General features: G+C 40.8%; 1 protein-coding gene and 1 pseudogene across 4 annotated transcripts in view; one reads left to right on the top strand and one right to left on the bottom strand.

Annotated features, from left to right (window-relative positions):
- ALS2 (alsin Rho guanine nucleotide exchange factor ALS2) overlaps positions 1-15,462 on the bottom strand; it is a 70,528-nt gene extending 55,066 nt beyond the window's left edge. For 3 of the 4 annotated variants that reach the window (XR_012025060.1, XM_072813246.1, XM_072813248.1), the window contains exons 1-3: positions 15,340-15,462; positions 1,755-1,834; positions 439-593 (exon numbers count right to left, since the gene is read on the bottom strand). Coding sequence is in view for 3 of the 4 variants with exons in the window: in XM_072813246.1 (XP_072669347.1) it covers positions 439-593; positions 1,755-1,774 (175 nt within the window). In the remaining variant the exon portion in view is untranslated. Of the gene's footprint in view, positions 1-438; positions 594-1,754; positions 1,835-14,900; positions 14,978-15,339 lie in introns of those variants that run through there. The other variant, XM_072813247.1, reaches the window with a different exon arrangement.
- Positions 15,463-21,248: 5,786 nt separating this feature from the next.
- On the top strand, positions 21,249-21,696 carry LOC140625830 (non-histone chromosomal protein HMG-17 pseudogene; annotated as a pseudogene).
- Positions 21,697-27,779: the final 6,083 nt, after the last annotated feature.

Here is a 27,779-nt window from a genome sequence, read left to right as displayed (position 1 = left end):
AGCAGCCCACCTCACAAGGTGGTTGTGAAGACTCAGTGAAGTGTTACATACAGAGTACTCAGTGTGCTGCCAGGCACTTGTAATTGTTTAATAAACACTAGCTATTATTAGCATTATTATTCTGATACATTTAATGAACAAAGGTACAACAAAAGAGTTTCTGAACAGGTAATCTTTCAAAACTTAATTTTTCATGTACTTATTACTATAAAATTTAGAAACTATGATTCTTTTATTCTAGTTATGATAGATTTTAAATTTAAAAACCAATCTGATTTTTGATAAAAGGAGTAAAAATGTATTTTGAAAACACAAAGAGTATAAGCTCCAGCAAACTTCATTAAGCATTCCTGGTATCCAGTAACTCTTACCTGATCTTACACACCCAGGTACTGTTAGCATTTCAGTTAGTATTTGTTAAGCCATTCTTTTCAATACCTTCAGTCAGAAGAACTCCATGCTTCACTCCAAGGGCTGCCTGAAGAACAGTCTTTCCTCCCCAGCCTGGCAATCTCTCTGGTGTTACAGAATAGGATCCTGCCTGCCACACATGGACCAGGCCTCTTTCTTTGGATCCTTCTGCCTCTGTTGAGCTATAAACATTAAGAAAAATAGCTTGTTCCTGCAATTAAAATTGTATTTTGAGGGTTCTTAACTGATTTCATTAGATCTGTACCTTTTACCAGCACGTGGGTGACTGGATCGATAGTTTATCACCTGTTTTTATACTTTGGTTAGCACACAGGAGCAGAGATAAAACAACTATTTACATAAAAGGCTTGAGGACAATCTAAATTCACAAATTACTTATCTCTATCTAAGAAGCAAACAAAACCTATACTACTTTTTGAAGTTTTAGATTTAATAGCACAGAATTTTAAGATTTTATCTTCTCCATATATTAACTCCTTGTTTATATAATAAAGTTATAACATGTCCCAAGTTGGGACATGTTAAAATTTTAGTTTTGAATGTGTTAAAAAAAGTATTTTATAAGAAGGAATAGAGATCCATATTTTACTTTACACTGAGTAAGTTCTATAATTTTTATTTAAACTTTTAAGAATCAAATTTTTATCAGGAATATAAAATCTTCCATGTTTTACTCATGTTCCAGCCAAAGAATTCTATCCATGTGATGACTCTGGTTCAAAGAACACAAGACACACAACTTCATAATAATGACCACACCATAACTGCCTCTCCTTCTAAGAAAAGGGCATGTAAGATATACTAGGTTTCCTGTCTACCAAGTTTCCCTCTGTTGCCACCGATGATACTTTCCTTTCTCTAGAACACTGATGCCAATTTTAATGAGGCACAGAATTTTTTTTATTTTATTTTATAATACCTATAAATTTCTCTACTTTTTGCTAAATGATATTCCTCTCAATTAAGATTAGGCATAACTATGGTTTTATGAAAGGAAAACCACAAACTTAATCCTGTTTTCTAAGGATAGAAGAGGATTACAATTAATAAGGCTACGTGTGAAGACCTGAAATTATTTGAGAGAAAAAAAATGACTTTGCAATGGTAACACCTTGTGCCTTTTTATAAGCATAAGAAACTAGCAACAAAGCTTATCACTAATCAGATTTAATATCTTTCTCTCTTTGCCAATCAACATAAATGTCACTATCCCTATTAAATAATCATGAACGAGAAAATTAAACTGAAGAGAAGCTACGCATATATGGAATTACTTATTGTGTTTTCCCAGAAGAGTAAGGGAGAAGAAGAAATGGTTTTACCTTCTCTTCTTTGAGTCCATCGGTCAGGGGGAGCACTCCATCACCAAATCATTTCTTCTTTACAAAAGGTATGTAAAGACCTAAATGGCAAAACACAGGTAATCACAAAGAGCAAGGAAAGAATATTGTGCTACTTCATTCCTTAGATTTGGAAGAAAAAAAAAAAAAAGGCAGCCCTCTAACAAGTGCACATTCATTGGACAATAAATATGCAGTGAAACTATTTCAACTATTTCACATCCCGCCTGCCAAAGTCGAATATCTAGACTGAGCCTGTCCACTGAGCTTATAAAAATGCCTGCTGACCATCAAATGCAATGTCAAAGGAAGACAAGACTACTTACAATTAAGCTGTACTTTGTCAGGCAACAGATTGTGTTTTTTTATTATAAAGAAGGAAGTTCAATCTGAAAATTCTTTTTGTTAAATACTCATTTCATACATCTTAAGGTCACTGTTTTTTTTTTTTTAAAGATTTTATTTATTTATTCATGAGAGACATAGAGGCAGAGACACAGGCAGAGGGAGGAGCAGGCTCCACGCAGGGAGCCTGATGTGGAACTCAATCCCTGGATTCCAGGATCACACCCTGAGCTAAAGGCAGATGCTTAACTGCTGAGCCACCCAGGCATCCCTAAGGTTACTTTTAAAATGCTTCTGGAACACAAACACGTAAATACCAATTAAAGCAGAAAAATATTCTAAAATCTCTTCAATAATGTATCCGGTTCAAGTGGTTTTAATTTACATTTTTCGACAATGCACACAAAAAATTACATCATTAAAATTTGAAAGTTTTCTATTTATTGGAACTAGCAGTATTTTCCCCAATCAACCTTGATTTGAAACCATAATATGAAAGGCTGAAAGAAAGAAATTTGGGTTTTAAAATATATTTCAAAATCCACCATTTACGGGCATTTGGGTGTCTCAGTGGTTGAGTGTCTGCCTTTGGCTCAGTCAATCCCAGGGTCCTGGGATCGAGTCCCATATCAGGCTCCCCATAGGGAGCCTGCTTTTCCCTCTGCCTATGACTCTGCCTCTCTCTCTGTCTCTCTCATGAATAAATAAAATCTAAAAAAACCAAAACAAAACCCACCATGTAATAATAAAGTGCTACATGAAATTATGGTACAAATATCATAACCCATCAGTTTAGAAACTCAATGTTTAATAAAGAGAAATATAAACAAGCAGACTGAAACACTCAAAGTATTTCAACTACAAATTCATATTTTTAAGTGCACCAAAACTCATGAAAATAAAAAAAGGCAATTAAGTTTTATTTGTGTCGACCATAAAAAATACTCAGGCCAAATTTATGATTTTTCTGCAAAGGATATGACATGGTCACTGTCCTCTGAAAACAGCCCATACCAGCAGGAGTGATGTAAGATCCATCTGTTTACCCCCGGTTCACCTGTGAATTCTTACCGTTTGCCATCTGTGTATCTGGAGGAAATTATACCCTACCTAATGCTTAGCTTAGAAAGAATCTGAATCATTCAAAGTTGGATGAAAGGTACCATGTAAATAAAACATATACATGAATAGATTTCATAAATGCTATTAATGTAATAAAAGATTATTTTTGAATAATAAATATGATTATTAAGTGGTACTATGCCTTGTGTGTGATTAACCTTAGGAAAATGTACAGTTCATGGTATACAGAGAAATTCTGAAGCCAGATCTAATCTGTGTTTATCCACCAGAGATCAAGGAATAACAAACTGTTCCCTTGATTAAAGTTAAACAATACTCAGCAGAAACCAGAGAACTCCTCTGGGAGGGTGTGTAAGTACACAAACACACTTTGCTTCCCGTCACTGTTTCATTGAATGTAAATTGAATTTTATCCTACTGCCTGACAATCAAAAGGGTTCAGAACCCTTTTGGAGAAGGAACAAAGCTGTCAATCACATTTTTTGAATACAGAGTTTTCTTAAAGTAGATTTCATCTTTTGCCATATTTTTCACTACACATTTTTTTTTCAAATCCAAATGGAATTAAAACCATACATACTATTTTTGCAACTTTCTTGTGTTACTTACTATATATGCTAGGCAGAATAATGGTCCCCAAAGATGCCCATGTTCTAATGTCCATAACCTGTGAACAGGTTAGGTTAATGGCAAAGGGGAATTAAAGTTGCTAGTCAACTAACCTTAAGATAGGGAGATTATCCTGGTTATCTGAGTGGTTATCACAAGCATCTTTAAAAGTAGAAGAGTGGGGAGGATCCCTGGGTGGCTCAGGGCTCCCTGCCTTTGGCCCAGGGCGTGATCCTGGAGTCCTGGGATTGAGTCTTGCATCGGGCTCCCTGCATGGAGCCTGCTTCTCCCTCTGCCTGTGTCTCTGCCTCTCTCTATCATGAATAAATTAATTAAAAAAAAAAAAAGTAGAAAAGGGGGGATCCCTGGGTGGCTCAGCGGTTTGGCGCCTGCCTTCGGCCCAGGGCGTGACCCTAGAGACCCGGGATCGAGTCCCACGTCGGGCTCCCTGCATGGAGCCTGCTTCTCCCTCTGCCTGTATCTCTGTCTCTCTCTCCCTCTCTCTGTGTATCTCATGAATGAATAAATAAAATCTTTAAAAATATTAAAAAATTAAAAAGTAGAAGAGGAATGCAGGAGTCTCAGATAAAGAGATGTGCTGATGGAAGCGTAGTCAGAGACTGCTTGCTTTGAAGATGGGAAGGTGGGGAGCATAAGCCAAAGAATGTGGATGGCCTCTAGAAGTTGGAAAAGGCAAAGAAACAGATTTTCTCCTAGAGCCTCCAGAAAAGAATGCAACCCTGCGGATACCCTGATTTTAGCCCAGTGAAACTTGTGTCCTACTTTTAACCTAAAGAACTGCAAATCAATAAATTTGTGTTATTTTAAGCCACTAAATTTGTAGCAATTGGTTAAATAGCAATAGAAATCTAATATACTAATTCAGATATCTTTCTGTTTCAGTATTTACAAATCTATCTTATTTTGTTTTAATGGTATTTAATATGGTTGACTTCTTCCCAGAAGACAGGTCTGCCTAAGACTCAAACAGCAATGAAAAAAAGAGAAATGACTGCTAAGGAAACATAACTAAAAAAGAATACTACAGCTAAATGTGGAAAGCTTGTGTTATAGTTTTATCATACTTAAATATAAGTGGCACTTACCAACTCTATTTAACCTAACATTCTTTCTCAATTATGTATCCATAAGAAAAAGTAAACTGAAATTTTTGTTTTTCTAATACTTTTATGATCCTCTAGCAAGGAAATCTTTCAGATTTTCCTTAAGCACTCAAATAGCACTTAAATTTCCTTATGCTATCTCATTGCTTCACATTTTTATATATAAAATTGTCTAATCACGGGGTTTCTTCTGGGGATTTTCTCTCCAGGTGAACTTTAAAATTCTCACTCTACGTTCCTTTGGGAGACAGAATTCCCTAAATTCTGCTGCTTTTCTTCTGTTACAGTAACTTTCCTTCACAGGCCTTTGTCATATTAACTAGCTCTGATAAAGAAACTAAGGAGCAGCCCCCGTGGCTCAGCGGTTTAGCGCAGCCTTCAGCCCAGGGCGTGATCTTGGAGAGCCGGGATCGAGTCCCACATTGGGCTTCCTGCATGGAGCCTGCCTCTCTGCCTGTGTCCCTGCCGCTCTCTCTCGCTCTCTCGCTCTCTCTCTCTGTGTGTGTCTCTCATGAATAAATAAAATATTAAAAAAAAAAAAGGAAAGAAACTGTGTGATGGTGTACAGTCAAAAATGTGGGGTCCTCTTTTGCCATGTATGGCCTTTCCAGGAATCAGACATTTGTAAAATGAACAAAATAGACTCAAGCATCCCCTCCAGCTATTAAGTTCTATGAATCACAGACAAAGCTAGATTCATTTTAAAGTATGCCATTCTACACTTCAAATTATCTCCTTTATGCTGAAATGTAAAGCAATTAAATTCTCAGATGGCCCTTTAAAACAAAAAGTAAACCTTGGTTCTTAACAATTTGACTCCACTTTTAGATCCCATTAGAAACATACCCTCCTGCTACATTTAATAGAGAGAAGCAGGCTCCATGCAGGGAGCCAGACACGAGACTCGATCCCAGGTCTCCAGGATCACACCCTGGGCTGCAGGCAGCACTAAACCGCGGCGCCACCAGGGCTGCCCATATCCACATCATTTTAAAGATCAAAAAATTCTGAATTCTAAAACATACATTGCCTCAAGGGCTTCAAGGAAGGCACTAGGAACTGGTATTCTACTTTTTTTTTTTTTTTTAAGATTTATTTATTTATTTATTTATTTGAGAGAGAGAGCGAGCTTGAGCAGGGAGGACAGAAGGAGAGAGAGATAATCCTGACAGAGACTATCTGATGTGTGCCAAGTCCAACATGGAGCTTAATCCCAGGACCCCAAGATCATAACCTGAGCCGACATCAAGAGTCAGATGCTTAACCCACTAAGTCACCCAGGCACCCCAGGAACTTGTACCCTAAAACAATGATCATTTTTGGTAGGAGTCCCCAACTTTTAACTGTCTTATATACCTCCTTTAGTTTCTTTTATGTACTTTTAACATCAACTTCATTTTGAAGAGTATTCTAGAAAGTTGCATGGCTTATAAGACATTCTGTAGGCGCTTTAACAATGTATTCCAATGATGATAAAATTTACATCTGTCTCAAAAGTCTTATATCTATTTTATGGCAAATATATATACAATGCCCAAATTAATTTTGCAAGGAGTATCCTGCCTGCAAATACTCACTTGTCTCATGTTCTCAGTGGAAGAAGGCAGCCAATTTAATTTCATACAAGGCTGCCAATTTGATAGGAGAGAGAGGTAAATAAATGAGAGAGGTGCATTGTCCTAAAACAGATGTCAGTGAGAAATCCTAGAGGACCTAGAATATAGGAGTATAAAGTTCAGAAAAAATGTCTCAGCTATTAATATGAACTTGGGAAGGCATATGGATAACATGTGAAATCAAGACAATGCATACCACTGCGTGTTTTTTGTTTTTTGTTTTTTTTAAGATTCCTGAGACACACAAAGGGAGAGCCAGAGAAATAGGCAGAGAGAGAAGCAGGTTCCCCACAAGGAGCCTGATGAGGGACTCGGTCCTGTACCCTGGGATCACACCCTAAGCTGAAGGTAGACACTCAACTGCTGAGCCACTCAGGCGTCCCACCACTGGGTGTGTATTAAGAGAAAGGAAAGGAATGGGACCAAGCTGAAAGGGGTTTCTGCACCTAGAGGTTGGTTAGGATGAGGAACAAGCAATAACAACGGAGTGAGAAGTGACCTGAGAAGTGGAAGAAACATAAGTCTATGTGGGCACATAAAAACAAAGCAGCATTTCCAGGAGAAAGGCCTCATCAATTAGGTCAATGCAGCCAGGATCTGATAGGATGGGAGCCGAAAAGTATCCAGTGGGCATGCCAACATATATCAATTCTGAGCGAGGTCAGTTTCAGTGGTGGTCGGGACTGAAAACCAGGTTGGAGTGGGTTGACTACAAATGGGAGGTGAGCACAAGACAATTAAGTTCGTGTAAAGAATTCTTTTGAAAACATTGTCAAAATGACAGAGAATGGAGCAATAACCAAAGAAGAATGTGAAGATAAAGGGTGTGTTTTTTGTATATGCAGGATAGGGTAGATGAGAGATAGCTGAACATGTTTGCATTGACAAAACACCAACCCTGGAGGCAAGGAGACAGAGGGAAGAACGAAAGTCCTGGACAAAGTGAGAGGACGGCATCTGGAACACGTGTTTTGGGACTGATATTTCACAAGAGGAAGGGTCTACATTTTAATAAGGAGACAGATCTAGATTACAGATACACAGATACAGCTACAGATATAGACAGGGGTGGCAAGAGTAAGAGTCTCACATAATGGCATCTGTGACTAGCACTTCACAGTATACGTGCACTGTGTATTCTAATCTCACTTCTAGCTCCAGTCATTTGTTTATTTTATCTTGCTATATTATACATTTTTGTAAACTGCCTTAAATCCTTTTAGGACAAAGCAGAATAAAAATTTTTTAAAATTTAATGTGGAAAAGAAATGTGCTAGTGGACTATTCTCTCACATGCACAAAGAAAATTAAATCATGTAAGATTCTATTTGTTCGTCTCTAGTAAACTTTATTTTCTGGATTAAGTCCTTTTCTTTTAATGATTTAGTGAAAGATGAATTTGTAATATGTTAAGTACAGTAACTTTCAAATGCTGAAATTTAAAAAACTAACACTACATGTATTTTTTCACCTATTAAGGTGTAGATATGCCAGTCTAAAATTTATATGAAAACCAAAAATATCTTATTCTCTATTATAGCCCAGCTGCTTAACATAGTCCTGATATATAACAGGTACTCAATAAATATCTGTATAGCCTAGGCCAACATAAATAAGTGAATTTCTGTCCTTAAGTTTACACGCTATCATGTTCTGTCTTTCTGACTAGCATGAGAACTCTCTATAGACAGCACCCTCAAAGCATAGAAAAAGCCAGAAAAGCTGAGCACTTCCAGTCTTATTCTCTGGTCTCACTAGTTTAAAATAGGTATATTGATTAAAACAACTGCAATAACTATAGCTGTAAGAGTAATGATGACTATAAATTAGAATGACAAGACATTAAGATAAAAGGACAATGGAATAGTAAGTTGTATTGCATTTTGTATCCACTGCAAAATTTTAAAATTGCAGGCACTTACTTTCTTTAAAGTTTGTATAGGCTTCATTGTATAAAAATGTGTAACCAGGGGCACCTAGGTAGCTCAGTTGGTTGAGTGGCCGACTCTTGGTTTTGGCTCCTGTCATGACCTCAGGGGCCTCGGATCAAGCCCCCCAGTCAGCTTCCCACTCAGCAAGGAGTCTGTGGATTCTCTCTCTCTCTCAATCTCTCTCTCCCTCTCATACACACACACACACAAGCTCTCTCCCTTTCTCTCTCAAATAAATATCTTCAAAAATTTTTTTAAAGTCATAAATCCGAGCTTATACTATGAACACAGTAAACAATAATTTAAGACACTATGGTATTTTACACATAGTAAATGCTCAATGAATATTTTCTTTTAGAGAGTCAATATATTTATACATGGATCAAGGCAACTTATGACTCAAACACCTGACTTACCAACTAATCAATATACTAACAACTGTTACTTCCTGGATATCCCACCACCAAAGCCTTTACCAACCACTAATGAAGGTTGAGGAACACTCACCTGGCACTATAGCCTTGACAAACCAACCATCAAAGTGACAAAGCCACTTCAAATCCCAACCCTCTCAGCCCTAAGTGCAACACAGAAGGCAATGCCTGATACTACTATGGGAGCTGACTAGCCCCTTAAATACTGACCTAGAGTTCAAGAATTCTGTAAATTAATGCACTGAATAAAGTCATTCAGGAGGCTGGCCTAGAAAAGCACTTATTATTTATAATGTTGTTACTAATGGGATAATGCACTCACTAAGTCATTTTTTTTTTTTTTCACTAAGTCATTGATTCAAAATATAAACTCCTGGAGGTCAGAAATTATGACTTATTCATTGGTATATTCTTGTAACCATAGTAACCTCTAGGTACAAGCAGGCTACATTTAAGTGAGTAGTCAGTGAAAGATGGCGCTTGATCTTAAATTCCAATCCATGGGTTTCCAAATGATGTAGATTTCCAGCATCTGTAATAAAAGTCAGTATTGGACACAAAAGGAAAATGTCTACTTATAACAGAAACTCATAATTTGCTAATGGTATTTCCTAACAATGAAGATGCTTTTATTTCATGTCAGATCATAAATGTTATACAACCCAGGAAAGAATACTCTTTCTACTTAGTCGGTGAAGACAGTTTTTGGTGCCATCAGGGTCACTAACACTGCAGTCTCTTTCTTATGGCCCACTAATTTCACCCCGAAAACTACTACAATTGTGCTCTTCTGATTGTGAAACTCCTCTAAAATGGGTATTATCCACAGGGCGATGGGAGTTAAACATAGTAAAATATATGCCCAGCAATCCCCATTTAGCTCCTTTTTGTATCCGCTGCAAAATTTTTAAAATACATTTTTCCAGATTAGTAAAATCCTCATGAAACATTTTGATGGATGTTATAATACTAGGAATTGAATTTCAAATTCTCAGGTACTGCAACAATTTTTGTCTGTTATAATATGATAATCTCTGATACAAATTGTTCAAAACATTCCTTTAATATTTGCTACTGTTCTCTCATTTAAATGGCCACATTTCTTTTTTAAATAAGGCAATATTACAGAAATACAGTTAGAGTATGTTGGCTTATGTTACCAATCAAAAACAACTAGTGTTTAAGGTCATCACAGGGCCACATAACTAAACAGGGAGTATACATGCTAAAAAATAGTGTTCTAGAGATACAAGTTTCACTTCTTTTGAAAGTGCTAGTAACAAGTATTCTTGATTAGGAATGAAAGATTATTTAACTCATTTAAATACTGTGGTTATATTAAGGATCAGCTGTTAAATTTACTATTTACTATTCAAACCATATAACACAGCTCACCATGTTTACTTATTAATACCTATTTAACAGAGAATTAGATTTTCTTTGAGCAATAACTAGGACACCTGCAGTCACAGTATAAATTCAGTTTTACCACACTGTAATAAAATGTAACCAAGCCAAACTTTAAAAAGTGTTAATGACCACATGGCATCTGTGGTAATTCTGTATCTGAGTCACTCCATCCAAATCCCTTCTAGGACTCTATGATATACTCTGTTCCCCTATCCTTTGAGGTCATGTTTGCATTCCCCAAGGGTCTCTAGAATTTTAATTCCTCTGCAGACTTTCAAGGAGTATTCCTCAGTTAAGAAAGCATTTTCCCAGGTGCACGACTCAAACAGTAAAGTAAAACTGACTAAATAATTCGTCTGTCTCCTCTCCTTAGAAAAGCTTTACATTGTGGAGCTGCACTGGTACATTCTTTTCCTATTGCAGAAAGAAAAGAATTATTTTCCCAGAGCCAACTACTTTAAGACTAGAAAGTAAAATAAAGCACACTGGAAGAGAGCCCTAATTATAAATAAAAATTTTATTTTTAAATTTGTTGTTTAATTATATAAAAGTTAAATTAGAATGGAATCAAAATTTAAAAATTTCAAGTGTTAGTTTCACAAACTATCTTAATTACACAGAAATCTGTAAAAGTAAATAATGAACAAATCCATGTACCTACCCGTTAAGTTTTAACATGTTAACAAATTTGCTTCAGCTGTTTTTATTTTATTTTTATTTATTTATTTATTTTTTTATGATAGTCACACAGAGAGAGAGAGGCAGAGACACAGGCAGAGGGAGAAGCAGGCTCCATGCACCGGGAGCCCGACGTGGGATTCGATCCCAGGTCTCCGGGATCGCACCCTGGGTCAAAGGCAGGCGCCAAACCGCTGCGCCACACAGGGATCCTGCTTCAGCTGTTTTTAAAATGGAAAGTTACACATATTTCTGAAAAAGCTCCATCCAAACCTATCTCCCAGAGTTAGCCACTATTTATAAAGTTAATGTGTTTCATTTCCATAAAAGTTCTTATATTTTTATGTATTTTCATTAGATACATATGTACCCATAAGCAATATAAGCTATATTCTTTTAAAACTACATAAATGCGGACACCTGGGTGGCTGAGTATTTGAGCGTCTGCCTGCCACTCAGGATGTGATCCTGGGGTCCTGGGATCGAGTCCTGCGATCGAGTCCTGCATCAGGCTCCCTTCGAGGAGCCTGCTTCTCCCTCTGCCTGTGTCTCTGCCTCTCTGTATCTCTCATGAATAAATAAGTGAAATCTTTAAATAAATAAATAAATAAATAAAACTACATAAATGCATCATATCATAGACATTCTTTGGCAACTTGCTTCTTCACTCAATATTATGCTCTTGAGATGTATCCACATTGATAAGTATAGATCTAGTTCCTATTTTCACTAGGGGATAGTATTTCATTGCATGAATAAACCATAGTTTATCCATTTCCCTACTAAAGTACAGCTGGATTCTTCTACTTTATTGCTATTTTAAGAGTTGCTATAATCATCTTTGTTGCATATTTGCTTGAGCAATTGCCCTTAGTTAAGAATTCAGCTCAACAAAAATTTAGGTTGCAGAATAACCCTGTAATCAAAGTTATCCATCTAGATGCCATTATTGGGTCTAACCACCACCTTCCTAATAGGGAGATCATGTGAAATAAAGAACAAAAGAAAAAACAAGTGTGTGTATATATATATATATATATAACAGTAATGAGGACTATAAAGAACAAAATTCATTTTTTTATACAGTAATTTTTATTTAATAAATTTTATTTAAATTATATGTAAAAGGAAACCAGGAGTTGATTAATTTGTGAAATCAACGAGACTAAAGCTGATCTCTGTGAGCATAATTCACTGGTGGCCAAGTGAAACTCTACAAAACAGCCCCAGCCTTTTCCTCATAGGAGTTGAGAGAACTGTACATTTTTTATTCAAAAAAGAAGTCTCTATTAAAGAGCAATTCTATGAGAGCCCAAACAAGTTCTCATTATTTCACTGATTTAAATATTTTTGCCTACTCATGTGGATCAATTAGTTCAGCTACTTTACCAATTTCTCAGCTAATTTACCAATTGTGCGATGCAGCAGCAAACATCAAGACATAATGTAAAGACAGTACCATGACATTTATAGAAGAAAATAAATGTAAGACTCAAAGAACCATGTCAAAGTCTGTTAAAATTTGTGGTTACTGTGCATTTTCTTAAGGACTGATAACCTACAAAACCTACTATTTATTACTGATGACCGAATTATCTAATTATCAACAGAGAAGAGTGACAAGAAAAAAAAAAACTGGGTTTAAAAAAAAAAAAAAAAAAAGGCAGGAACGTCTGCCTTGGGCTCAGGGCACGATTCTGCGGTCAGGGATTGAATCCCAGATTCCACTCCTTTCAGGGAGCCTGCTTCTCCCTCTGCCTGTGTCTCTGCTTCTGTGTGCGTGTCTCTCATGAATAAATAAAATTTTTTTAAAAAGCACTGCAAGTAAAATCTCTAATACAGTTGGAGTATGTGCTAGGTTTAATTCTACAAAGTTATGAAAAGGCTAAATCATCTAGAAGTAAAATCCTCACAGCACTCTGAGTCTGAGAAAGGGGCTCAACCTCATACTACATAAAAGCGGGCCTTCTTTTACACCACCTCAAAAATCACCAGTCTTCACCTTCCTTCGTAGTTTTTTAACTCATACCTTACCTAGTGTCATATTAATACAAAATCATGAAAAGTTTTTTTTACAAGTCAATCATATTCTTTGGAAATACCTTTAAAATGGACCCAGCAGTACTGCATTAAACCCATGTTTTTCATAAAAAGGTAGAAGATTAATAGTCCTTTTTCCATCTAATCACACAAAACTGAAATCCGTTCTCAGTGAAGTTCTTAACACACTCTGTATCTTTAACAGTCAAAATGCCCAAAGTTAAGTGTCTCAAAAGACAACCTAAACTCTGAGGGCTGAAATCTGGACAGAAGAGCTATTCCAGTTCACATTGCTTCACTATACTTAAAAAAATAAGAGGCTTACCTGATGCAACTCAAACCGCCCCCAAAATGACCCATTTGGTACTTTATTTTCTGGATCGTTATCTTTTCAAATAATAATATTGTGAAACAGCTTTGAATCTTTTTGCTATAACTATGAACCCTAAATATGCCAATACTACCCATACTTAATAAACTAAGCAATAAATTTAAACTCGGTATAGATTCTAAAAGCATCTCTTCCACATTAAAATACCCCTTTATTGAATACCAAAGTTACTACGAACCAACCGAGAAACTATTTTCCGTAAGTATTAAGTCAATGTATCAAAAAACTATCTGGATACTATCCCTTGAATTTAAAAAGTGCATTATAGTTCTTTTCTAAAAAATATTCAGTTCTCTTTCCCATTTAGAAAACAGGGAGTCAGTGTGGGACATGAGACAGGAGAAGAAGAAATAATCATAAAAATAGGTAACATGTACTGAATGAATATCTACCACCGCCAGGCACGGCAATAAATAGATGAACCATTCAATGTAAAGGTGCTGTTATCAGGAAAGTACTTCAATCTTGAGTCTAGAAATCAGAAAATAATTTAGAGAAGTTAAGCAACTTTCTCCAAGTCAAAGAATAAGTAGATGTGATGTAAGGTCTGTCCAAATCCGAAGCCTAAGCTTATGTTCTTAAAATTAAAATACGGCAGTATACTACAAAAGCAAATTTTTATTTTTTTTTATTTTTTTAAGGATTTTATTTATTCATGAGAAACAGAGACAGAGAGAGAGAGAGAGAGGCAGAGACACAGGCAGAGGGAGAAGCAGGCTCCACGCAGGGAGCCCGACGGGGGACTCGATCCCGGGTCTCCAGGGTCACGCCCCGGGTCCAAGGCGCGCTCAACCGCTGAGCCACCCGGGCTGCCCCCAAAGCAAATTTTTCACTGCTTTAAATTCTTTAGGTGCTCAAGAACTCAAAGGTCCAGTGGTCACTCCGAATCATTCATAGTCATGTATGAACTAGGGAGAAAAGCTGGACCCATAACCTCGGTGACTTGATACCTGTCCGGAATGAACACACGTCCCACAATCTTACTCTTTAGAGCCTTTCAAAGAACATCTGCAGCCACCAACAAGCCCAAAGGCAAGAGACTAAAAGCTGTGTGTCTGCGCTTAACAGTTCTTTCCTCCTCCGTCCTGGATGCGCCGCTCCGGCCGGGTGCTTTCCTGTGCCCTCGCCGCCCGAGCCCCGAGCCCCGAGCCCCGAGCAGGAGTGCGCGGCGCTGGCGCCGACCTGTGGGTGCTCGTCCCCAGAGCGGCCCCAGTTACCCCACGGACCAGCCAACCCCGGGGGGCAGGACCACTTCCTAATGACCGAGCTCTGCTCCTCTCCCGCCTTCGCTCCTCATCAAGAACTTCTCCCCTCCCAATGGCTCACCTGGCACGCCAGAGGACTTGGTTAAACTACGAACTCTCGGTATCGAGGTCCTTTTCTCCTTCTGCGACCGCCCTTTCAAGCCACCGAAACCCCCAGGCCAGGCCCCCCCCGCCCCCGCGGTCCGCATGCTGGGGCACTCACCGAGGCTCAGGGCCAGGGGCTCCGGGTCGTGCGCGGGGCGCCCCGGGGGGGCCCCTCAATACCTCCTCGGGAGCGCGGGGAGCAAAGGCAGCGAGGGGGGAGGCGGGGGGGGCGCCCAACAATTTCCCGCCGCGGAGCCCGTGCAGCAGCGCCCCGGCTGGGGCCGGAGCAGAGGGGCCGAGGGGAGAGCCGGCGCGGGACAGGGGGCCGCGTCGGTGCCCGTGGGCGGGCAGGCGCCGTCCGTCCGTCCGTCGGTCTGTCGGTCGGACGCAGGCTTTTTGGAAGACGCGGGCGCCGTCTCCGCGGGTCCCCAGGCGCGCTCCCGGGCCTCGGCCCGCGCCTCCGCCCCTCCCTCCGCCCCCGGCCTCCCGCACACCGAAGAGCCGGGCGGGCCAGCCCTGCGAGGCCGAGGGCCGCCCAGAGACGCGCCCGCGCTCACCTGACGCTCCACCGGCAGCACCGCGGTCTGCGCCCGGCGCGAGCGCCTCAGCCCAGCGGGTCCCCGAGATCAGCTGATTCACGGGGGGCGGGGCCTCGGGCGGCGGGGCGGCGAGCTCGCGTGAGGGCGGGCGGGGATACCCCGAGTAGGCGGGGCCACACGCCGACGGCGTCTGATAGCGATCAAAATTATCCGGGAGGCCTCCGGCGCTGCGGGCTCGGTCCTCCGCGGTGCTGCCCCTCCCTCAGGACGGGGCGGAGCCACCAGCCCTAAAACGCGCTTGGGCGGTGACGTAACACGGAGTCGCCGGGGCCTAACTACCCGAGAGCTTCCATGGTAACGGGTGGCGATGAAAGTAATTGCGAGCTGCAGGCGTTCTGCTGCCACCCCAGACTGCGGAAGTCAGAAGGATAAGTTCGCTACCCATTCGGGGAAAAGGCTAAATGGTCTGCAAACTGCGTCTGTGGAGTCTACGCTACCGGTAGTCGCTTCTGCCCCCCGCGAATGACGTCATCGCCGAGCGGCGCCCGTGGGTCCTAGTGCCCCCACTGTTTTGACTTGGTTGCAACCCCAAAAGGTGGGATGTGGTTGGAGGAAATGCATCGGTACCTCTTGAGATTCCCCATAGGGTTGCCCAGCGTACAATCTGCGTAAAACTAGTTTACGTGTTCGGCGCGCAGTTTCGCGACAGTCTGCTGGGCGCAGCCACAGCCCCTCCTCGACCGGGCTCGCAGCCGGAGAGTCCTCCCGGGAGGATTTTCCGGAGCCGCCACCCTCGGCGCAGGGTGGGTGCGAGCTCCGTGCTGGTAGGAACCGGGCCATCCCTGGGCCTCTATTCAGGCCACGAGAGACAGAGATGCAGGCAAGGTGTGAAGTTCCTGTGCACAAATGGGTGTATCCCGTTCACCCTGAGCCCCATCGCTTCCTTGATTCTCCACCCACCTGCAAATGCAAAATCGTTGGGTCCGCAACAATTCAGCCAACTTTGTCCACTCTTGCACCAGTGCTTCGGACGACGGAACCTCGAGAATTGGCAGCAACGCAAACCACAGGTGCAAAGGACTTGCAGGCGGCCAGGCAATCTTGCTAAGCCTGCAAACAGCCCTTTAATACACAACTACTGGGAATTCCTACTTTTCCCATCGCCTGTTATTCACAACCTACACACATTGGTAACTGAACTCTTCCTACCCACCCCACCCTCCCTTGGTAGACAGGCTTTTGTTTGTTTTTTTAAACATTTTATTTATTAGTGAGAGACACAGAGAGAGGCAGAGGGAGAAGCAGGCTCCGTGCAGGGAGCCCGAGAGCCCGACGTGGGACCCGATCCCGAGTCTCCAGGGTCACGCTCTGGGCCAAAGGCAGGCGCTGAACCCCTGAGCCACCCGGCCTGCCCAGTAGACAGTTTTTAAAATAAAAATTTTAAAACTGCCTCCTACTTTTCTGGGGAAAAAGCGCTACCACTTGGGATACATTTCCCTGACTCCCACCAGCCACTCTTACAAAAGCTACCCGCCCTAGCCTTCCTTTCCTTCTCCCTCTTTCTCTTTAGAAGAGCTGTTCTGCGCTCTCAAAATTTATCCCTCCACCTGAATTCAGGATCCCTTCCAATCCCCTAGGGGATTTGCTCCATTACTTATCCCTTCCCTTTTGTTTATTTTCAATCTTTGCTTTTATTACTCCTACTCCTCGGGATATAAGCCTGTTCCTGCCTTTTGCCTCTTTAATGTCTTTTTCTTCTGTTCTTTTAGTTTGCAGCCTAATTTTTTAAGATTTTATTTATTTATTCATGAAAGACACACACAGAGAGAGGCAGAGACACAGGCAGAGGGAGAAACAGGCTCCATGCAGGGAGCCCGGCATAGGACTTGATCCTGGGACTCCGGGGTCATGACCTGAGCTGAAGGCAGATGGTCAACCCCTGAGCCACCCAGGCATCCCTCTCCCTCTACTTTCTGACCTCCCAATCTTTCTCATCTCAATCTGCAATCTCTTTTTCAGGTCTAATGAAACTAGTAGTCACCTAATTTTGGAACCTAGTGAGATAGACTGAGAATGGAATGAACCATTCTGTGCAACTAGAAAGAAAGAATAAATGTATTGATATGGAATGCTCTAGAAGTTAGTTCTTAAAAGAAAAAAAAAGGTAAATGCTGAGTCATGTTTATTATATTCTACCAATTGTATGTTACAATGTGTGTTTGAGAGAGAGAAATATATATCCTTGTCTTTGTGTTTACATATGTGAGCTCTGAAAGGATATGTTAAAAGGTGACTGACCCTGGGGAAGAGAATTAGGAACCGTGGGAGGAAAACTCACTTTTCACTCTATGGCATATTGCGTTGTTTAAACTTATAACTTGGGCAGCCCGGGTGGCTCAGCGGTTTAGCGCCTGCCTTCAGCCCAGGGCATGATCCTGCAGGCCCGGGATCGAGTCCCATGTCAGGCTCCCTGCATGGAGCCTGCTTCTCCCTCTGCCTGTATCTCTGCCTCTTTCTCTCTCTGTGTATCTCTTATGAATAAATAAATAAAATCTTTAAAAAAATAAACATAACTTTACAAATCTGGTTTTAATATACTTTTTTACTTATTTAAAAAACTTTTAAATGTGAAAAAACTTATTTTCAGTCTTCCTTTCCCATGTTTCCTCCTTGACTTATGGGACACACTCCTTCTGGGTTTTCCCCCTATTCCTTCAGACCTTTCCTTTGCCTTTTCAGACTCTTTGTTTAACCTGTCCCTTAAATTCTTGGACTGAATAAGTATTTATTGCATGCTTATTATTTGCCAAACACTTTTCTAGGCACTAGACAAACATGATAATGAACAAAACAGACAAGGGTCTCTGCTCTAATGAAACATGCACTCTGGTAGTGTGAAGATAGTCTCCAGAGGTGGCAGCCATCAATTCTTCCCTCCATGTATACAAATGCCACTCTTGACATCAAGACATGGAGTCTATTTCCTCTTCATCTGAGTATGAGCTAGGTTTGTGATTTTTTTTTTTTTTTAACTAAAAGATTGTGGCAGAAATGAAGTTCTGGGGCTGCTGAATCAAGGCCTTAGAAAGATCTGGAGATTTCCACATCCCCTCTGAGAAGCCAGCTGCCATGCTCTAAAGAAGCTTCAAGTATACTACAGGTTGATAAAAGACAACATGAAGAGTTAGGCCACATGGAAGAGCATTAAGTGCCAAAACATAAGCAGAGCCTTCTGGGACCTTCCAGGCCAATCCAGTTACTGGCTGAATGCAGTTGAGTGATACCAGCCAGTGCTAAGAGGAACAGAAAACAGCCTAGGCAAGCCCTGTCTGAATTCCTGACCCAAATTCCCCCCAAATAATAAATTGTTGCTTTTAACCACTAAGTTTTGGGGTGATTGGTTATGCAGCAATGCCTGAAACAAGTGGGAAGAGTGAGAGCTAAAAAACAATATTGTGGTGACTGACTGGGCTATAAAGAGGCAAAAAATGGAAACAGTCAATAAAACTAAAAGGCATCCTATGGAATGTGAGAAGGTATTTGTAAATATCAGATAAAGGGCTAGTATCCAAAATATAAAGAGCTATCAGACTCGACACTCAAAACACTAAAAATCCAGTCAAGTAATGGGCAGAAGACATGAACAGACATTTATCCAAAGAAGACAGACAAATGGCCCCAGACACATGAAAAAATGCTCAACATCACTCATCATCAGGGAAATACAAATCAAAACCACAGTGAAATACTACCTCACACCACTTAGAATAGCTAAAATTAACAACTCAGGGAACAAAAGATGTTGGCAAGGATGCAGAGAACAGGGAATCCTCTTGCACTGTTGATGGGAATGCAAGCTGGTGCAGCCACTCTGGAAAACAGTATGGAGTTTCCTCAAAAAGTTAAAAATAATGAGCCCTGGGTGTTATTCTATAAGTTGGCAAATTGCACACCAATAAAAAATAAATTTATAAAAAAAAAGTTAAAATAGAACTATTTTATGACCCAGTAATTACACTACTAGGTATTTATCCAAAGGACACAAAGTAGTGATTTGAAGGGACACATGCACTCCAATGTTTGTAGCAGCAGTGTCTATAAATAGCCAAATTATGGAAAGAGCCCAGATGTCCATCAACAGATGAATGGATAAAGAAGATGTGGGATGTGTGTGGTATGTGTGTGTGTGTGTGTGTGTGTGTAAAATATTACTCAGCCATCAAAAAGAATGAACAATGTGGGTAGAACTAGAGAGTATTGTGCTTAGGGAAATGTCAGAGAAAGACAAATATGCGTAAGTGCATATTAATGTTGTAGCTGTTGTTTTCACAAACAAGAAAGAAAGGTAAGAGAATAGACAGGTATTTCACACAGAAGAGTGTGATTTTATATAAAGTAAGCAGGAAAACTCTCTCTTCTAAAGGGACTTATCTGAACAGATCTGTAAGGAAGTGAGGGTGAGCTTGTAGATACCTGGCCCTTCAGGCAAAAGGAACAAGTCACTTGCAAAGGCTAGGAGGGCAGTGTGGCTGGAGCTGAAAGAGTTTGAAAAAAACTGAATGAGGCTAGAACTGAATGAAAAAAGGTTGAAAGGTAATAGATAAGATAAGGTAGATAATTATTTGATAGTAGGGACAGATCCTTTGGGTCATGGACAGGACTTTGGGCTTATCTGAGTGATATGGGCAATCACTACAGAGCCATCTGCGGCCATTGTTGTAAGCTGGCTTATGGTTTTTTGTGTGTTTTTAAGATGTTATTTATTTAGGGGCACCTTTGGGTCATGTCGTGATTCCGGGGTCCAGGGATCCAGTTCCGCATCGGGCTCCCTGCATGGAGCCTGCTTCTCTCTCTCTGCCTATGTCTCTGCCTCTCTCTCTCTGTGTCTCTCATGAATAAATAAATAAAATATTTTAAGAGAGAGAGAGCCAGCGAGCACAAACAGGAGGAAGGGAAGGCAGAGGGAGAGAGAGAAGCAGGCTCCCTGCTGACCAAGGAGCTCAATGCAGGGCTCTATCCAAGCAGAAAGCAGGAGCTTAAACTGAGCCACCCAGGTGCCCCTGGCTTCTGTTTTAAAGAGACAACTCTTTGGCTCTGTACAGAGTAAAGAGCTTAGTTAGGTAGAAGCAGAGATCAGAAAGAGGCCATTACAATAGTTGAGGCAAACAAATGACGGCTTGGCCTGGAGTGGCAATGGAGAAGGCAAAAGGAGTTAGCTTCCTATTGTGTGGTATCAAGTATTCATATTTGAGCATGTTATAGTTTATATGGCTATTAGGCAACTGAGTGGAGATGTCAAGTAGGCAGTTGTCTATAGGAGTCTTGTGTTAAGTAGAAAGGTCAGGGCTTTGAAACTTGCTGATGGAAAAGTGAAGTAGTCTGAGGCCTGAGCCCTGGGACACTCCTCTATTTAGAGATTGAAAAGATAGGAAGGATCTAGTTCCGAATCCTGCTGGGTTCTCTGAGTGGGAGTAATACTTGTGTTTGAAAAACAGAAAGAAGGCAAAACTATCTAGCAGAGTGTGTGAGAGGGAAGAATGGTAGCAAATGAGGTTGTAGTGATTATGTAGGAGCTGGGAGGCCTAGATATCAGTTTCGTTTTTACTCCAAATGCAGGGGAAATCATCAAGTTTTAAGTGGAGGAGTCATTTGAAAGTTCATTCTATGTAGTGCTTTATGTGTACGTTGCTTCATTACACTGACTATTAAAAAGAAATTTACTCAAAGGTTGAGTGAGACTTAGTAATATTAATATTTTTGCTTAAGTTCATTCTAACTGAATATATTACAGGAGAGTAAGAATAGAAGCAGGGAGACCAAACATTGAGTATTGTATTGTATTGAGTCAGAGGAGAGATGATGATGCCTTGGACTAGGGTTATTGTAGTATGAATTGAGAATTACGTAGATTTGGAGCAGTGTGAAGAAGAGGCGAGAACGACCCCCGGACCGGCCAAGGCCCGCGTGCCGCCGCATCCCCACGTCCAGCGCTTACGTCCCGCCGCCCTCGCCACCATGCCCAAGAGAAAGGCTGAAGGGGATGCTAAAGGAGATAAAGCCAAGGTGAAGGATGAGCCACAGAGAAGATCTGCAAGGTTATCTGCTAAACCTGCTCCTCCGAAGCCAGAGCCCAAGCCCAAAAATGCCCCTGCAAAGAAGGGAGAGAAGGTACCCAAAGGGAAAAAGGGGAAAGCTGATGCTGGCAAGGATGGAAATAACCCTGCAGAAAATGGAGATGCCAAAACAGACCAGGCACAGAAAGCCGAAGGTGCTGGAGATGCCAAGTGAAGTGTGTGCATTTTTGATAACTGTGTACTTCTGGTGACTGTACAGTTTGAAATACTATTTTTTATCAAGTTTTATAAAAATGCAGAATTTTGTTTTACTTTTTTTTTTAAGCTATGTTGTTAGCACACGGAACACTTCATTGTTGTTTTGGGGGAAGGGCATATGTCACTAATAGAATATCTCCGAAGCTAGATTGATAACAAGAGGGAAAAACACCTTCCCCTTCTAGTTTTGAGAAACTTCCTCTTGGCTCCCAGGAGGAAGGATTCCTTGATGTTGACACACATGAGCCACCTTGGTGGTGTGGAAAAACTAAAATTCATTTTTTTATGTCCTCCTCTCCCTCTCTGCCTTCAACATAGACGACTCCCTTAAACCCAGAGACCTGTTGGAACCTGATCCCATGAAATGGTTCCCAGTATGTCAGGCAATCTGGACTTTACGGTGTCACCACTGAGATGGCGTCCCTCAAAAGAGTTCCTTTTTTTAGCTTGTGGATCTTCAGATTGATAATTCTGCCATTTTCATTTCATTTCCTGAAAGTCAGGGTCCGCTTGTGAAAAGTTGTTAAACAACATGCTAAATGTGAACTGTCAACCTCACTCTAAACTTTCCCTGTTCAGAGCATCACATGAAGACTTCATTGGGTTTTATAGTGGCTTTCTGATTTTGGTAGTCCATTGAAGAAGGGAGTTTGAAAGTTTTTGTATACTGTTAACGATCATCCGCCCATGTCCTGCCTGAAATACCATGATTGTTTATGAAAAGTATCTTTAATAAAGCTGGATACAGTTTGGCTTGGAAAAAAAAAAAAGAGAATTACGTAGATTTGAAATATCCTCTGGAAGCACAATTGACATAATTTAATGATGGATTAGACATGATATTTGATTCATATGCTGTCTGGGTTCTTTCTTGAACAACGGATTCATGGTTATTCCATTTTCTGAACTGGAGAAGACTAAGAACCAGCTTGGCATGGTTCAGGGGTCTGTTTTTGGCATATGACTTGGGGATATCTTTTTGGCATCCAAGTGGAAATGTCAAATTGGCAGTTGGTGTCTAGGGAGAAATCGGGGCTGGAGATAGAGATTTGAGAGTCGTTTGCACACAGGAGCCATTCAGAGCTAAAAGGATTAGATGAAATAATCTGGGAGGAAAGTGGAGATAAGAAAGTGGAGATAAAGACTGAGCCTGGGGTTGCCCAAACTTGGAAGTTGAGCAGAGGAGGAGGCAGGAAAGACAATTGCAGAGTAGTCCCCACAGAAGTAGGAAAAAACCTAGAGAAGGGCCCACTTCACAGAAATCAAAGAGGCTTTCAAGAAGAGTGGCATGATAAATGGTGTTGAATGTTGTTAAACAGCAGAGATTAGGTCTAATGAGCCTTTGGTTTTGATAAGATGGAATCTCTGGAGACTTGGCAAGAACAGATTCAATGGAGTCACAGAAGCTTTACTGGAGGTGAGTTAAAGAGAGAATAAGAGGTAAAGAAGTAGAGACAGCCCCAAGAAGTTTTGCTGTGAAATGGAATAAAAACTTTGGGCAGTAGCTGGAGGGGGGTGTGAAGTTAAGGTATAGAGTAGATACCCAAAGCCCACGCATTAAAAAACCCCAAATGGTTGATATGGCAAACCTAGATTTCCTATTGCAGAAAATGTGACCTTGCGGGTCACCTGGGTAGCTCAGTGGTTGAGCGTCTGCCTTTGCCTCAGGTCGTGATCCTGGAGTCCAGGGATCAAGTCCCACATCAGGCTCCCCACAGCGAGCCTGCTTCTCCCTCTGCCTATGTCTCTGCCTCTGTGTGTCTCTCATGAATAAATAAATAAAACCTTTTTAAAAAAGAAAATGTGACCTTGCAAAGAAAGAAAGATATTTAGATATGTCTTTCTATAGCTTGTCATAGACTTAATACTGTCAGCACACAATCTGAGTTGAATCTGTTTATAAATATAAACTCTTTTAGCATGGCATGTATTATACTAATTTGCAAAACTGTATTTCTCTCTTGTTAGAGTCTAAGCTCCCGATGTTTTTCTCATTTGTAAATTCCCTAGAGAATAGCACAGCATCTTGCACTTCAGTAATTGTTTAATAGAATTATTTATTGAGATCTAGCAATTTAACAATTTGTTGGGGGCACACAGATGGCTCAGTAGGTTAGTGCATCTGACTCTTGATTTCAGCTCAGGTCCTGATCTCAGGGTTGTGAGATAAGGCTCCACATTGGGCATGGAGCCTGCTTAAGATTCTCTCTAAATAAAACCTTTTAAAAAGCGGGGTGGGGGGGTGCGAGGGGCAGCCCAGATGGCTCAGTGGTTTAGTACCACCTTCAGCCCAGGGCCTGATCCTGGAGACCCAGGATTGAGTCCTGCATCGGGCTCCCAGCATGGAGCCTGGTTCTCCCTCTGCCTGTGTCTCTGCCTCTCTCTCTCTCTCTCTGTCTCTCATGAATAAATAAATAAAATCTTAAAAAAAAAATTCTCTCTCATCCTGCCCCTCCTGCACTTGTGCTCTCTTATTGTCTCGAGCTCTCTCTCTCTCTCTTGCAAAACAAGCAAGCAAACAAACAAAAAATTTGTTGAAATGCAGTTCATTTGATATAGACATGAATACTTGCCCCTTCTGCCAGCTACCCTGACTGACATTGGTTCTAGTTCTTATCCTCTGATTGGCCACCGGGAGGAACTGAAAAGTGATTCTCCCACTATACTATCCTTAAAAGTTACAGAAGACAACCATATCTCTGGGCTCAAAGGGCAAAAAGATTGAAGCAATGTTTTACCTGCCCTGGGGCAATCAATAGGTCCTTGTATGAATGTGTATCTGTTGGTGGATGTATGCGCGCACGTGCGTGTGTGTGTGTGTGTGTGTGTGTGTGTGTGTAGTGGCGGTGATGCAGCTTGTGGAAAGTAATGATATGTGGGCAAATTTTAATAACATTGCAATACAATATATTTTATAATGTACTATTCGGAAAATGCTTCATGTGTATTTTATCCTCAAAACACCCCATGATTGGTGTAATTATTCCTAAAATACAGATGAAGAAACTGGGGTCCACTGACTTTTCCAAGTTAATCCAACCATTCTAAGTGAGTGAGGATCTCAAACCCAGGTCTCCAAATCTAGATCTTCAAACTCCAAATCCTATCTCTCTCCTGTTTCAACTCCTACTGGATAAAGGTGTAGAATAGAGAGTTCAGGGGCCAGGTAAAAATCAGAATTCAAAAAAGAGATGATAAAGCTTGACAGAAGAGAAGTTGCAGGGTTAGTAAAAGCCACTATTTGAAACTGAAAATAAGCCACTATTAACTAACTGAGAAAACTCCTGCATGGCTCAGTTGGTTAAACATCTGCCTTCGGCTCAGGTTATGATTCCAGGGTCCTGGGATTGAATCCCACATCAAGCTCCCTGCATCTCCGTCTGCTTCCCCCTCTCTCTGTCTTTCATGAATAAATAAATAAAATCCTAAAAAAAAGAAAAAAAAACAGCAATTGAGAGTAAGACTCATGGGATGACAGTATACAAGGACGTACCTCAGAGTGGAGTCAAAATGAACAAGTAAACCCTGGTTCTCGGCTCCTACTCTATGCACATATGTGTATATATGTGGGAGTGGGACTGTACTCACACGTACATATATAAATGCTATTATTTAATTAATAGCCCATCTGAATGGAGTATAAGGTACAGTTCATGCCTTCAAAAAATGTACTTACCAACTTGTTAGGAAAGCAATCAAAATAATGATTAGAATGCACACTTCAGACAATCAGTGATCCAGAAGTTCGGCCCTGAGAGAGATTGGGGGGTCGGGGGTAGGAGAGGGATCAATGAAGCAAGGAAAGGTTCAACGCAGAGTTGTACCAGTCAGGCAGGACTTGAAGGAGGAGCAGGTCCAGGGGAGGGAGGAATACGACAGATGAGAAACACTGGAAAGTTCAGTCACAACAGCAGGGAAGGTTTGTTAGACAGCGAGGCTACAGGTGTGAACACTTTGAAAAATAGGTGGATGACTGGAGGACAGAGATGGGCAGGGCAGGATAGAGACTGGTTGTTAGAAGTCAGGCTGAAGAATGTAGGGGACCTGTGTGGATCAGAAGTGATCCAAGATGAATTTGAAAAATATAACAGAGAGTTTTTGTCTGTGTATATAATCTACTTAACCATTAAAATAGAGGCTCTGTGTGTATTACTCTTTTTATTCTTACTGATTTAAATTAGGTTTCTCTCCAGATAAAAAGAGTAGTTAAAGATAACTTAGACCTTAGTTTTAGAGATGGATGCTGAGATTCTAAATGGCTGAATATTTTAGATAAGGGGCACTCAAATTTTGTTGACATCTGGGAGCACTTTACTATGTGGCTGAACTTCGTGAACAAAGATAATGACCCAAATGAGAAGCAAAGACCTGCTGATGACATATTGTAATTAGGAAAATGATTCAAATAGAAATGCTTCTACTCATCTCATACCAAGAATAATTAGTGGATTGAATGACTAATCACCAGATGTAGGTAAGCAGATGCTAATGTGCTATTTTTAGAATGGAAGCACATGGCTATATAAGCGTGGCTGAGAGTGTATTCATAAGTTCTATATTCTGACATGTAAATAACCATTAAAGCGTATTATAATAAAATGTAAATACCTTTACTTAAATAGCCTTCTGTATCTGAGTTGCTTTCATGTAATATGTGCCTAATAATGTTACACTTCTCTCTCCTTCTTTCCTTGTCTATTTCTGTTGACAAAACCTGTTCCACTGACGCATCATGGATACGGGGCATTTATTATTTTGATTTGTCTTGATTACTGGTTTTTTGTGGGTTTTTTGATGCCTCATGATCTCAAGCTGGGCATTACAAGTCACTTTTTTTTTTTTTTTTGACTAAAAATAAGAGCAGTAGTTTGGGCCAAAGGCCCTCTTTTTTGAGTGCCTAATAATGTATAACATGTAAATTATTTAAATACACTTAACGAAAAACATTTAGGTTCCAACCTACAAACAACAGTGTCTCAAAATATTTATTTTCAAGGGTGTGGTTTGCAACTCAGAACATGTTTTGCCGTAGAAACTGGGATAGTCCCCGAGCAATCCACAAACGTTATTTGATTTATGCTGTTGTTCAAATAAGGTGCATTTGCAGTGAAACAATACAGCTGAGAGCAATAATTTTGCAATACTTTATGATTTTAAAAACAAGAAGGAAAACCCCTTGGAATGGAGCGGGAAGTTTTCCATGAACGCTGGTACTTGGGGAGCAGGTCTTAAGAGCCGATGATGGTGAGTTGGGGGGAAGTTTCGGAGCTCGGGAGCGGGTGCGGGTGCGGGTGCGGGTGCGGGTGCGGGAGGGAGCGCCCTGCGCCACTGCGGGAACCTGCTGCCTCCTTACACCGACACGGATGGCAGAATCCTCCCCTATTTTGAATCAATCGGGGTAAGTTGATAAAAGCCCTAAGATTTGGAAAAAACATCCATCTGTGAACGGCCGCGCTGTCCAGCTGCCCGACCCCCGGGTCACCCTTCACCCCCGGCCCCGCGCGGCTCCGCCGGGCGACCGAGGGCCCCACGAGCGCAAATCGGAATCGGTTGGACACCTGGGTCCCCGCGCAGCGATGCGCGACTGTCACACACCTGAGCAGCTTGTCTTTCTTGACCGGTTGATGCTGCACTTTGCTGACTGTGAGCTTCTTCTTCTTCTTCTTCTTCTTCTTCCTTCTTCTTCTTCTTCTTCTTCTTCTTCTTCTTCTTCTTCTTCTTCTTCTTCTTTTCTTCTTCTTCTTTTTCTTCTTCTTCTTCTTTTTCTTCTTCTTCTTCTTTTTCTTCTTCTTCTTCTTTTTCTTCTTCTTCTTCTTTTTCTTCTTCTTCTTCTTCTTTTTCTTCTTCTTCTTCTTTTTCTTCTTCTTCTTCTTTTTCTTCTTCTTCTTCTTCTTCTTCTTCTTCTTTTTCTTCTTCTTCTTCTTTTTCTTCTTCTTCTTTTTCTTCTTCTTCTTCTTTTTCTTCTTCTTCTTCTTTTTCTTCTTCTTCTTTTTCTTCTTCTTCTTTTTCTTCTTCTTCTTCTTCTTCTTCTTCTTTTTCTTCTTCTTCTTCTTCTTCTTTTTCTTCTTCTTCTTCTTCTTCTTCTTCTTTTTCTTCTTCTTCTTCTTCTTCTTTTTCTTCTTCTTC

Source organism: Canis lupus, chromosome 36, assembly GCF_048164855.1.
Source record: "Canis lupus baileyi chromosome 36, mCanLup2.hap1, whole genome shotgun sequence".
Classification (NCBI taxonomy): Eukaryota; Metazoa; Chordata; class Mammalia; order Carnivora; family Canidae; genus Canis; species Canis lupus.
The sequence above is the reverse complement of the archived record's forward strand: the minus strand, read 5'-3'. Positions and strand labels throughout refer to the sequence as shown.